The sequence below is a fragment of the Tubulanus polymorphus genome, chromosome 2 (assembly GCF_964204645.1).
Source record: "Tubulanus polymorphus chromosome 2, tnTubPoly1.2, whole genome shotgun sequence".
In the NCBI taxonomy this organism is placed as follows: Eukaryota; Metazoa; Nemertea; class Palaeonemertea; order Tubulaniformes; family Tubulanidae; genus Tubulanus; species Tubulanus polymorphus.
Genome location: NC_134026.1, coordinates 2,047,972 through 2,060,839, shown reverse-complemented (window position 1 = coordinate 2,060,839; position 12,868 = coordinate 2,047,972). Strand labels below are relative to the sequence as shown.

The window sequence follows — 12,868 nt, the reverse complement described above, 5'->3', positions numbered from 1 at the left end:
TTCTTTTTTGAGGAAAGGATGGCTTCATTTGGTAAAATTTATGATAGTATGCATCCAGTGTTAATGACCAATACCGAGTAAATCAAGAACTTGAATTTGTCAATATTCCGTAATTTGATTGAAATGGAGATGAACTCGTACACTGTCATGAATTTGACTTTTTAGCCAAAGGACAATTTTGATTAATGTTTGTGGGAGTTAAAAACTCTCGGGCAGGGGTTGTTGGACTTATGTCGACTGTGAAACTGGGCTCCGTTCACTCTGAAGGTTCAATCTGGAAGAGATTGCAGCTAGTGCCCGCGGCTTTATTTGTCCGGCCCGCACAATAAATGTCCGTTGGCGCAGTCATTACGGAATATATCTGCGGTGAGATACGATTGTTTACAAATGGCGGATTTGTTCGGAGAAAGCGATGTCGGTACAGCGTATTACAGGTCGAGAGATCCTGTTAAAAACATTAAAATACGGTATGTATCAATTCCAACTCATCCTGAGTGGGAAGCTATTTTTCTAATACCCAAATCCTGCAATGCTCTACAATAATAGGGCGGTTGTCAAGATTTATAAATCAAAATTGAACATTTTTTAGGGTGAATTTGCGTAAAGTCACTTCAAGTTCGACCGTACCTCAGGCGAATCTCGGTGAAAAATCCTCATCCGGAGTTGAATTACGTTCAATACGTCGACAACAAGAAGGAGAATCGCGGAAAGATGATGAATTATATTTATTTGACTGGCAGGAAAAATGTTTTTCCGCGGTAAGAGATCCTCACTTTTTCTCACTTGCTGTAAACACTTTGTTTATTGATTGATGCCTTTAATCTCTATTTCTATATTGTAAATGATACAGAGAGAATTTGAGCTGTATGGTAATGAGGCAAACTGTGAAACCGTGCTGGAACGAAAATATCACGGGGATATTACAAAACTGAGGTACAAAACTAAAGTTTAGACCTAAGTCTGAAATCGGATCTTAAAATTTTCATTTCAATCTTACCATGTTACGTCAAATTTCTGGACCAAAATATAAGTTCATTAGATCATAGATTTTTAATTTGGTTATATCTAAATCTATTATAGGACCTAAGATGGTTTCATTGTATTGACTTGTGTCATTGAAATATTCATTTGAGGTTTGTTGTTGTTTCAGGGATAAAGGTCGGCCCAATAAACGTCTATTTTCCTATGTAGATCATGATAATTTCACCAGTAAAGATCAGGTCGGTATAATTCCTCCCTTTGTCTGTCTCCTCTCCAGCTCAATATTAACAATCGTTCATATTGCAATTGCTTCTATATTATTTCAGTTAGAAACAAATGAAACCACACTTCCTGATGCTAAACCTACGTTGCTAGCTGGGAGAATGGCTTCATTGAGGCAACGTAAAGTTCTTTCAATGAGACCGACAAGTGATAGGTAGGCAATTCAAAAACAACATCTTTTGTTCTATCAGTGACATGTTTCATGATAGAAATCCTACGATAATTTAGCCAAAGATGTAAAGTTTTTGAGTAAAATTGTATTTGGGCAACATTTTGGCTAGAGACTAATAGCCATCATCAGGGGTACAGAGTCCAGAATAAACCTAAAACATATTCATCAAGAAATTTTTAATATTTATACAAGCCTTATTGTGGGATTCTCTCATATATTCATCAGATATATATTGTGTGTTTTCTCGACTTTTCATGAGAGCATCTTGTCTACAAATTCAAGAATGCCATAATTTTATTTAACATATTCAGATGAGAGTCTATTTGGTTTTATTTGCGTTTCAGTGCTGCTAATGTGCCTCGAATCAACATCGTTGAGTTAAATCCATCCAAAGATAAAAAAGATAAAAACCATTTTATGCATCGACCAACACAAACAATGCACATAATGGCTGATCTTGGATCGGGAGAACAGTAAGTTAACTTCTCAAATACAAACAAATCATTTCTTCTCATTAGAACATCGATATATGATTTTGTTTGTTGCACCTCACAAACCCTGAACCTAAAGATCAGTGAAACCAGTAGTGAGAATAGAAATTGTGTTGAGAGGGCTTTTGAATTTGCCGCGCGTGCACTGTGGAAAGTTCTACCTAGTCATTGGATCTAGTCTGACAGTAAAATCTGAAAACTTTTTAAAAATCTTTTTAAACGAACCTATTCGGCTATTTTTATCAAAGTAATTTTATGTTGAATATTCTGCCGAGGATTGCTGCAGTTTGGTTTTAAAGTTTGCCTCATTTTATGTAAAGGAGTGAAGATGTTCATTGTAGAAAATAAGTTGTTCTTATATCATTACATGTACTATAATTATACATGAATGTGTGAGCGATTCATGTAAAAAGTAAAGTCACTTATTTCCAGACCTTCAACGGATGATGATGAGTTTGTGTTATGTACGATAAATGTCGATAGTAACGGAGTTGTCAGCGTTTGTCCAGATTTCAGCAGAGGAAGAAAACCATATCGCGTTGAAACTTCAACAATGGGCAGAGGTATATCTTAAGTGAACACTTGTAATCTGCTTCATGTTTGTTTTTAAAAAAACTTGAAATACATGTTGATGATTACGTTTGCAGATGCTTTTGAATATACTTTGGAACATGTCTCGAAACAAATGACTAGGTAAGTGCAGTTACTGTAATTATTGGAGTATCACACTTTTGCAAAAAGTTACATAGCATTTTGGAAAGACAATGAAACAAATTGATAGATCAGTCAGCAATCATGTGAATGTAAAGCTATTTAGTAAATAATCTGATATCAATTCCAGACAAGAGCAGGATAGAGAAATGAAGATGTATAAAGAGGTGTGTAGTTGAAAAAAGAGTTTATTTTTTAACTTAAAATGATTTCTCGGTGCCAGACATTGTATATGGTATATATTTTGATTCTGTTTATAGTTGTACACTCGACACTCTGAGTTTCTAGAATCTTGTGTTGGAAATGAGTTTGAAATGGTAAGTTCAAGCTTTAAAATAAAAGCATTAACTTCAACGCTTAGTAGCACAGAGTCCAAAACACGAACCTATAACTTGTAATCTCTGATGCAGGTTTAATCTTCATTTCGGCAATATTGTTATTTTTCTAGCCACCTGCTGATGTCCTCCGTCTTGTTGTAAATGGAGAAATTTGTAAGTACATCAATTTTTCGTATATCGTCCGAACATTTTTCATTCATCTACGATATCAACTAGTAATTTGATACTTTGTTTTTCAGTAACTGCCAAAAACTTTGAATACGACGACTTGTACATACATTATTTCCTAGAATTGCCGCGAAGTAAGTAATAAAAACTCGGTATTTTGTAATTAGGTAGAATAATAGAGAACGCAGTAATGAAGTGTTTTGTTTGGTGATTCATTTACAGATTGGTTCGGATCGGGACATGATCAGATGTCCGGTGTCACTCACACGTGTCGGTGTAAGATTGAAGGAAGGGTAAGATGTGATAACATATCAGACGGATTATTTTGTAACTCGCAATGGAAATGAACTAAAGACTTGCTGTGTAGGAAACAAGATTTAAAATGGCAAGAAATTATTCTGATAATTCCACCAACAGCCGTTTGGGATCCTGTTTGATTTCTATTGAAATAAGACAATGTTTGCAGTTTTAGAGAACGTTCTGTTCAGGGGTGGATATAGTCTCTGGGATCCAGACCACTGCCTTCCCACCGAGGTTACCCTTTTAATCAAGACAGAGATTGTTAAAACTTATGAATTTGATCCTCATCCTCTCGGAAATTGCATCTTTTAAGATGGATTGAAAGGGAAAAAAATATCTAACCGTAGTTGGAGGGACCCAACTAGTGACTTTTAACATGGGTGCTTTATCTGAGAAATGTCCTTTCTTTTCCTCTGAACTCAAGCCTTCCAATTTTCCTTCATCCAACCCTGGGACTGTGTTTTTCATTATTTATTTCATTTGTATATCACCAGTGATGAAAGGTAAATTCGTATATTTCTAGGATAACATCGCTCACTTCAGTTTCCCGTTTAGATTTGAAGTTTTCTACAAAAATGACACGATAAATCCGAACAATAGAGGTCAGTCGAGTAATTCATCTCTGTCGTTGTCTATTCCTGATAAGTTACGTTGTATATGACGTTGTTTTTGCTATGATATTGCAGATGATTTGCCCGCATTACCGGTGTTATACTTTGAGGTGCTATCGTTAGACAACTGGTCGAGATATAGAACTGAAGGATACGGTTATCTGAATATACCTCTAAAAGCAGGTGCACATTCTAATCAATAACTAACCATTGTTCCTCATAAGGGTTCGTTCAGTTCAGTTCGATTGATTTCATTTGCAGAAAATCTGTACACAAAAAGTTATTACCCTAGTTACCACACATTGAGGACAAGATATGTAAATAATAGATTGCTATTTCAAAATAGAAGAATTTTCACGAAAAAGAAAAAGTTTCACGAATTACAATGTACCGGTATTATATTTCACCATGTTGAGTATTTCAATGTAACTATTGAGTAATAATCTATACTGGTAGTCACACATACAATATATTACTATCAGACAATTGTTCTGGTTATAGTCCGTAGCATACATTGTATGTTATTATGCGCTTTATTGGCTGCCGTTCCTTTTGTTTTGTTGACAATGAATACTTATGGATTGTGTCGAGTGAAATGTGATACTTCACTGCTTTTAACTGTGCCAGTTTGAAAATCGGAAAAACTGTACTTGACATTTAACTACGATACATTATGTACGACTTATGATTAGAATTTATTGATTTATTAAATCGATGATAATCGTTTCCCATAATGTGAAATTATATGCAATTTTTTTTCAGGTTCATCGACGAAGACGATTTATTGCTGGCGCCCGTTGGGAAATTCACACGTGTCTCAGCTACGACGATTCTTTATCGGAGGATGTCCTGAACTAGAAGATCCTACATACACTTCAACCCCTACTACATTTGACGTAATATTTATTCATTTACTACATATTTTTGGATACTAAGTCAGGACCCAGTTCCTCAGTTCTAAGTAGAAATGTGACTCAATAGAATAGAACTTATCATTACTTAAGAATTATCTCTAACTTTTTAAACTGATCCAGAAAAAGCTTATTTGTATAATCACCGGGGATGGAATGATTTGTATAATTGTAGGGTACGCATATGAGTAAATATGGTTTTCGTACTGAATCAACAGGAGAGGTCACGCTTCGATTTAATATCATACAGCAATCAAGGTACTGTGATTTTAATTGAACACTTTCTTCTTTCTCATGGTACCGATTGCTGGTATTTGGGTGTGAATTTATTGCCTTCATTGCATCATTTTAGGTCGTTCTTGGATTCGAATGTGTCGAAGAAAAAAGTTGGAACATTGATCGATCGTTTAGGGTGAGTTGGGCGTATTTCAGAAATATCAGTTTACAGTGATAACATAAAACGTAGATATGAGTGAAATAGACACCACTCGATGCACATCCGTCTCTCATAATATCTGATCAACTGGGATATTGTTTTGATATGATAACTAAGTATGAAGTTTATACAGTAAACTCTGCCTTACTCTTTAGCCTTTTAATGAGTTGACCTGAAACTTAGTTGAGAATTGAGGAAATAAAAGATTTTTCCAAATAATTGGGTAGTGAAATTCATCGTGTTGTATTGAGGAGTCTTACTACTATATTAATTTACATATATTTTCATGGATTTCCAATATGCTCGGACTTGAGAAAATCTATTTGTGTATCACCTGTTATTCAAGACATACATTATATTTGTCGTTGAGTTACTACAATTATCAAATCAATATTGATTATTATATTTAATTACAGCGGTGCTGCAATACAGGCTAACATCATGGGTGTAATACAGGCATTCCAGGATGCCAGGCAGAGAATGCTATCAGCCAGAGAAGGCATCGGTTACTTAAAAGATCTGAAAATAGATGACGAAAATGAGAACGATGATGAAGATGATAGAGAGGATACTCTTATGAGTTCGGGTTTAGAATCTGGATATAGTAAACTTCTAACTTCATGAGAAAATGAAGCTGTAAAAGTGAAAGTTGCTCGAATTGCCACAACTTTGTTCATGTCAGTATCTTCGAAGATATTTGTTATCACTTATGAACAATAAGTAGGAGCAGAGTTGAAAATATATTTGTAGATCTGTTCTCTGAGTACCGTCGTAGCTTTACTTACGAAAAACGAATTGTATACAGTCCAAAGAAAAATCATCAAGTTTCATCGTGTGTTGAAATTTTGGAAAAAGAAAAATGTTTAAAAGTTAGATATGAAAGAAATTGTTTTGGTTCCCAGTTCATTGCATGTGAAATGAAGTTCGTTGTTGAGCCTGAATAGAAGAGTACGATACCTTTATTTTCTTCAGCTAGACGCTTGCACTTGACATGAATGAAACCTCTTTTGAACAGAATTTCTTCTACATTATTAGCAGACATCTTGTTTAGCTATATTATCCTGCATAGCGCGCTGAAAGGGTTCTGTTTTTTACCTTAGAATTATTTCTTTGCCTTAATCCTAGATGCTAGTTAGAGAAGATTATAGATAGTTATCTAATCGTTGCTGGTAGGTTTTATAATCTCGCAGATGGGCGTATAAATGTGGTTCGTGAAAATATCTGATGGTGAAAATAAACTATAAACAAAAAATCCGTCAATATTAATTTATCAATAATAGAATTATACAATGATGTTAATAAATGTTTATTTATATGTATAGCGAACATGTCGCATTAATAAATTTATATTTTAGATATACATATATTTCGTTATGATTTTGCGTCATGGGATATTTCACAAGTTTTTGAAGTCGTTTTAAATTTGTTCTGAAGGTCAAGAGTTTTTGATTGCCTCACCCTGGATCCGCCACTCTGCCGCATCTGAATATTTTGTATTTTTTCTTTGTCCTGATCCAATGTGATCTGTGCACTTAACAAAACTGCTTTCATCGCTGCATAACAAACAGAATTGCACAATTTCATTTGTGTCAAGGACGAGAAAAGCTGTTTACTGCTTTCAGACTTCAATCACATGCATTAGGCGCAAACAACAACTAAGGATTTATAGGTGCATAAGACTGCAAAACAAAACTGCTTGCAACACTTCTACAAAGAAATTCACTAAGTAATCCCTTGGAGTTATTATCTTGATAATTAAGATAATAACTGCAAGGTAAAATCCCAAATCTAAACGTGATATTTCTAGTAATTATGCAAGTATGCCATTACGAAATCCTAGAAATTTATCGCGTCAACATTCGACCCAGAACGATATATTCTAGGAAATGTGTTCATTTACAACAGCGCTATTAACAGTGCTCTTTGCACCATAGAACACCACGTATCTGTGCCAGTAGCAGCTGATTCGAGAAATATACTGGTATATGTAGGAATAATGTAAATATTCATATAGTAAGTTATATACATAATATCTATTATTTGAGGATATATTTCGTATAAAATCTAATTGCGATATCATTTGGAGATCTGGATTCGCGACCAAGGACATATAGCTTTCTTACTCGGATGAAAAATATTCTCATAGATTTAATAGTACGGAATCTATCATTTTGATTTAGAAGAAAAGTTACATGAATTATATATTTTGATAATTGCGTTTGGAATTAGTATACCCAAAAGCAGATATGGCTTCTAAATTCAGTATAGCCCTGGACTCCGAGTCATATGTCCTTTACAAGGCCAAGCATAATGATTGTTCTTACAATCTGCATTTCAAGAAATATGCATTCGCACACAAGACAGTCACATTTGGTAACATTTATTTCAGGCATTGATATACATGAATAATGGTTTGTGCGGGTCACAATGGGAACTCAACCCGATATGGTTATGCAATTGTTTTATGGTCGTTTTTTATCCAAGCTATTGCAGTTGGTTTGGGTTTGTCATATGGAGTTTTACATATTGAATTCATGGATTATTTCAAACAGCCAGCAGCGGATACGTCATTAGTCGGTTCCATTAACAACGGTGTATCTCTGATATCCGGTGAGTCGTTACTTCAGTTGAGGCCCGGACACGCTCTAAAATTGCATCCCCAAAAATTCCAGACTGAACATTTTCGTACGAAAAGTCAAATCTAACCTTGAACAACTGGAAAAGTATCAAAATAATTATAGTGGCAATAATTAGCTGTTTTACCATTAAAGAATTTCTAATCAATCATAGTGTTGAGCGACGAAATCGCGGCAAAAAGCCATAAATTTCTTACGTGACTCTGGATCTGCCTCTGTGTCCATCATTTAAAATGTTATTACTTGTAAAATTTACAAATGCAACCTTTGGATGCTGTCCAAAGTCTGAATGACGCTAGCGGAATGACACTGCGTACCTGATATATAGTTCACTGGAATAGTTTGAAAAGGTTTAGAACTCGTGCACGAAACCATGAACCATAAAACGAACATTGTAGTTTAGTCCATGGGTTGTTTTTTGTCGATGGAGCCTCGCACGCATCGATCATTAAACTAGAAGCCCAAAATAGATTTAAATTGATGTGTTTCGATGAATCTGTTCGTCCGCTATCCCACAAAGCGAAAATGTGTGTTGTGTCAGGGTTTTGGAGCAAAGCATGCAGTCACGAAACAAAAGCGAAATTAGATTACCGAATTCCTAATCAACATTTTTTCCTGAAATTACGAAAGTTCAAGTTTATTTTTTTTTTGTTTGGCTGTTATTACAACTCAATTCAACAATGCAATTTCATGTTTGTTGAAATGATTTTTTTTCAGGTCCGGCTGTAAGTGCATTGAGCAATCGTCTGGGATTACGACAAACGGTTTTACTGGGAGCTTTGATATCGACGGCTGGGCTGTTAGCTAGCTCTTTTGCGACATCGCTTTATTGGCTTTATATATCATATGGATTTGTTGCTGGTAATACCATATTTTATGGAAATTATAATGAATCATCACCAATTTAAAGCCTCTGTTGGAATTTTTAAAAGCAAGCTCGTGTATTTTTATTCCATATACCGATATAGGCCTAGGTCGTATGAATATAGACTTTGAAATATTTAGGCTGTTTGAGATATTCAACGATCGTAAAGACCCAGATAAATATATATATATATATATAAGATATAAAAAGAAACATTGTATAGCTGTCCCTTTGATAAGATGAAAATGCGTCGCACAAAAGAAAAAAAATTCAGAGCATTTTAATTGGAACACGTGTTGTATTATAATCTGCGTTTTAATTTGGAACAAATGAGTCAGAAAAAAATGTAATAATTGAATATCATTTTAGGTTTTGGATATGGAATGGTCTATATGCCACTAATTGGTATCATCACGTCTTATTTCGAGAAACACCATCGGGACATAGCTTTATGTTTAGCATCGACTGGTATCGGTGTAGGGGTGCTTGTATTCCCCCCAGTTATCGAAAGACTAATCGAACATTTGTCATGGAGGGGTACCCTGCTCATACTCAGTGGACTGGCATTTCAAATTTGTGTTTTCGCCGCGCTTTCGCCTCCGCGTCAAATGCCCTCGGAATCGTCATTCAAAGATTCACTCGATACGATTGATACGATCGTACAATTCGAGTCGTTTCGAAATTATTTCAAACAATGTGACTGTGCTTTGCTGAAGAACTGGCGATTTATCGTAATATTAGCAGCAGAAATCCTATGGAATATGGCGCTATGTATTGTGATGTCTCACTTGCCACATTATGCTAGGAGTTACGGTCATGCCCAACGCATGGTATGTTGGCTTCTCTCAATAATCGGTATTCTAGGTACTGCAGGTCGCATAATAATGGCCGTTTTAGGCGCTTTCAAAAAATTGCACAAAACTACTATAGTATTCGCGTGTTCGCTGTTATCGGCTGTATCCTTAATTATGATAAGTGAATTAAAATCCAACTTCATCGCTTTATCCGCGAGTGTCGGGATTTTTGGATTTACGCATGGAACCAAATACGCTCTATTGACGTGTGTAATGGCTAGTATGTTTGGTGCTGATAAATCAGTTGCGGCAGTGGGCTATTTATCAGTTTCTGTTGGTATTGGACAAGCAACAGGTCCACCCATTGGCGGTAAGTTGCTGGTTCACGATTCATATACGTACTAATTGTATCGTTCCACAGTAGCATAGCTCGATATGAGTTTCAAAAGCATCTTTAAAAATATGATTGCTTTTTGATTACCTAAACATTAAGTGCAACTGCCTCAATATTCACTGAAGATCTCAACATTTATTGTCATTGAATGAAATCTATTGGTCACAATCGTATGGAATATGTTCAGACGAATCCCATGAAGTGAATAACACAATTGTCTCTAATTACAGGAATGATGTACGATTTAACCGGTTATTATCCATCAGCGTTTCTGTTAGGAAGTGCTTTAGCATTTTTATCTACGATTATATATATTCCGTTGCTCGTCCATCAAAAACGCCAGCGAAACGTCGACGCGGCTATAGTAGAAATGACATATTCGTTAGAGATGTTAAAACGGGTGCACATTCCAGCCAGTCCTTTGTTGTAAGTATATTATGAAACGCACACCATGAATTTGATTTATTCGCAAAAAAAAATTATTTTCATGGAGAGAAAAAGCGCAAAGATAACTGCGAATTTTTCAAAGATGTTAGTGTAATTTGACGACACAATTCGCTGGAAAAAGCGAGGGCTACCGATAATGCCTTCAATATAGTCTCCTCAAGAATGACATTCGCTTGATCACCTAAAAAACGGTTCTATTCAGTCTTTCTCTAGAATTGATATGTAATTTAGCCATCAGATTGCGCAATATATCATTGAACGAATTGTTCCATTATTGGAATTTCAGAAATTCGAATATATTGCGAATCGTTATTATTTTTGAAAATACATTCTTTCCAGGTCGCGTAGATGGGTTTCTAGGCAAGATAAAGAAGAAGTTAAACACGATGTTCCGAAACTTGGACAGAATGGATATTCAAAAGTCTCTCAAGAGGCCGAAGTAGCTTAACGCATTGAGAGTCAATGAACTTATAATTCGTGCATACAATGCCAGTGCTTTCTTGGACTTTTACCTCAAAGAGGTCAATGTCTGATATTTACATTATGATCAATTAGTTTTATCGCTTATTATGTATTGTTTTCAATTTTTCTCGGACGTAAGAACTGTGATTATGAATCGAAATTGTACACTAAGTCCAAATCTGAAGTATCAAAATGCGGCTGTGGGCCGAGAGAAACTCGTCCTCGGTACAAAGGACTCGACTGATTTTCATCACAACTTTAGATTATCCGGGTCGACATCCCATCTCGAGGAACTGGGTTCTACTCTGTGTTATATCAGTCCCTCAGCGGCGTCCGTCCGGCAACGTGTTTTATATAAACCATAAATAGAGAAGATTGCCGGTGAAAATTAGCACAACTGTGTAAACTATCATATTGTAAAAAATATACCTAACTCCATAATTATTCTAATAAATCAAATCGAATAAAGAGAAATAGATGAATAGATGATTATTATTGTATTAATTGTATAAATTGTCGAATATGATGTTAAAATTTTTCTCAAAATCGGCACTGTGAATAAGGCATTGTTTGGAGTTTAACGAACAGATGTTGAGAGTTGTATGAAATTTCCTGTTCAAATAAAAAGTGTGGCCATAAACTGAATTGAAATCGAAAATAAATCAAAATTATGTAAGTGAAATGCCCTATAAAATGCGCTGTTCTCCGGTAGGTTAATTGATTGTGCTACGTGTGCTTTATAAACGCTACTGTTTGAAGGTAAGTTGTGTACGATACGGATACACATTCCTTTCGCGACATTAAATCTCTAAGGCTTACCTTGCATTAACGATAGAATCCTCTTAAATTTAAAGAGAAAATCTTAACAGTTTTGTGATGATATTGATTGCTGCTGTGTGTTAGTCATTAAATCTTAATTTGCAGTATTCCTATTGTAAATATAATTGACGTATTGTATCAGTAGCCACAGTTATCTTTGCTCCCTTTTCGAATAAGGTTCAGAATATTTTGTAAAAATTTTGTTCCATTACGGTAAAAGAAAATGATTTATACAAATATTATTCTAGTTTCTCAACATGAAGGCTTCGATTGTTATTTTCATTGTGGCGCTTTTGTTTGTTCCTGAAGTTACGTTGACAGAAGGTAATCGATTTCAGTCTTGAAATTATCTGATGATTCGTTTATATAATCAATCGTGAATGCTTAACATATAATTTTAGGACAACGCTCGCTACCCCCCGGATTGAATGAGATAGACAGACCATCGTTACCGGTGCCAGCAAACCTACCACCCTTACCTCCACCTCATCAGGCACGACCTCCAGATATACAGCCACCAGAAATAAAAACATAGATCATTTTCTCCATACCATAGAATAAAACTCCATTCGAAAATAGTTGATTTTCATTCGGTTCAAACTGGGAATTCACCTCGATATTTTTCGATAGACGGAAGAGAAAAGAAGAGAAGGCATCGGAGAAATGTAGAAGAAATAGAACACATGTAATACAGTCGTTTTTCTTACACGACGTCTTTTGTTAGAATTCATCCATGAAATTTCAAATTCCAAATTCTTGTATTTGGTTAACACGCGTCCGACACGAAAAATACACAAAAAAATATGTAATGCGAGAACGATGATACAAGTGAACAAGTATTTGTCGATAAAACAATATAATACAACTTGTATTTGCTGATCAAACAACGTCTCACACTGAGTGGAAAAACCGGAATTCCACATCAAGTCGCATGTGTCCATCAGCCATTTGAACCAGTGTGATAACGATAATATTCATTCCACCATAATTTCATCAACCAGGAATACAAAATTACAAAAGGAACGAACTGAAGGATCATCACAGAGAAAC

At 35.3% G+C, this 12,868-nt stretch overlaps 2 protein-coding genes across 2 annotated transcripts; both read left to right on the top strand.

The window, feature by feature from the left end:
* The first annotated feature begins 378 nt into the window (after positions 1-378).
* Positions 379-6,722, top strand: LOC141899244 (tectonic-like complex member MKS1). The gene is made up of 19 exons (XM_074785427.1): positions 379-467; positions 590-758; positions 851-933; positions 1,151-1,220; positions 1,308-1,417; positions 1,780-1,908; positions 2,359-2,489; positions 2,574-2,619; positions 2,768-2,804; positions 2,898-2,954; positions 3,086-3,128; positions 3,215-3,277; positions 3,366-3,436; positions 3,967-4,045; positions 4,130-4,237; positions 4,817-4,950; positions 5,141-5,223; positions 5,318-5,377; positions 5,818-6,722. Exons 1-19 carry the CDS (start codon positions 388-390, stop codon positions 6,023-6,025), a joined length of 1,761 nt encoding a protein of 586 aa, XP_074641528.1. The 5' UTR covers positions 379-387; the 3' UTR covers positions 6,026-6,722.
* A 591-nt stretch (positions 6,723-7,313) lies between these two features.
* LOC141898750 (monocarboxylate transporter 13-like) lies at positions 7,314-12,667 on the top strand. The gene is made up of 7 exons (XM_074784826.1): positions 7,314-7,414; positions 7,791-8,011; positions 8,755-8,898; positions 9,272-10,066; positions 10,321-10,516; positions 10,877-12,142; positions 12,220-12,667. Exons 2-6 carry the CDS (start codon positions 7,810-7,812, stop codon positions 10,983-10,985), a joined length of 1,446 nt encoding a protein of 481 aa, XP_074640927.1. The 5' UTR covers positions 7,314-7,414; positions 7,791-7,809; the 3' UTR covers positions 10,986-12,142; positions 12,220-12,667.
* The last annotated feature ends 201 nt before the right edge of the window (positions 12,668-12,868 follow it).

Coding starts and splice junctions, on each gene's coding strand:
- LOC141899244 (XM_074785427.1), top strand. CDS start 388: ATGGCGGATTTGTTCGGAGAAAGCGATGTCGGTACAGCGTATTACAGG. Junction 2,955..3,085: donor TTGGAAATGAGTTTGAAATG/GTAAGTTCAAGC, acceptor TTATTTTTCTAG/CCACCTGCTGATGTCCTCCG. Junction 3,278..3,365: donor TTTCCTAGAATTGCCGCGAA/GTAAGTAATAAA, acceptor ATTCATTTACAG/ATTGGTTCGGATCGGGACAT.
- LOC141898750 (XM_074784826.1), top strand. CDS start 7,810: ATGGTTTGTGCGGGTCACAATGGGAACTCAACCCGATATGGTTATGCA. Junction 8,012..8,754: donor CGGTGTATCTCTGATATCCG/GTGAGTCGTTAC, acceptor ATTTTTTTTCAG/GTCCGGCTGTAAGTGCATTG. Junction 10,517..10,876: donor ATTCCAGCCAGTCCTTTGTT/GTAAGTATATTA, acceptor CATTCTTTCCAG/GTCGCGTAGATGGGTTTCTA.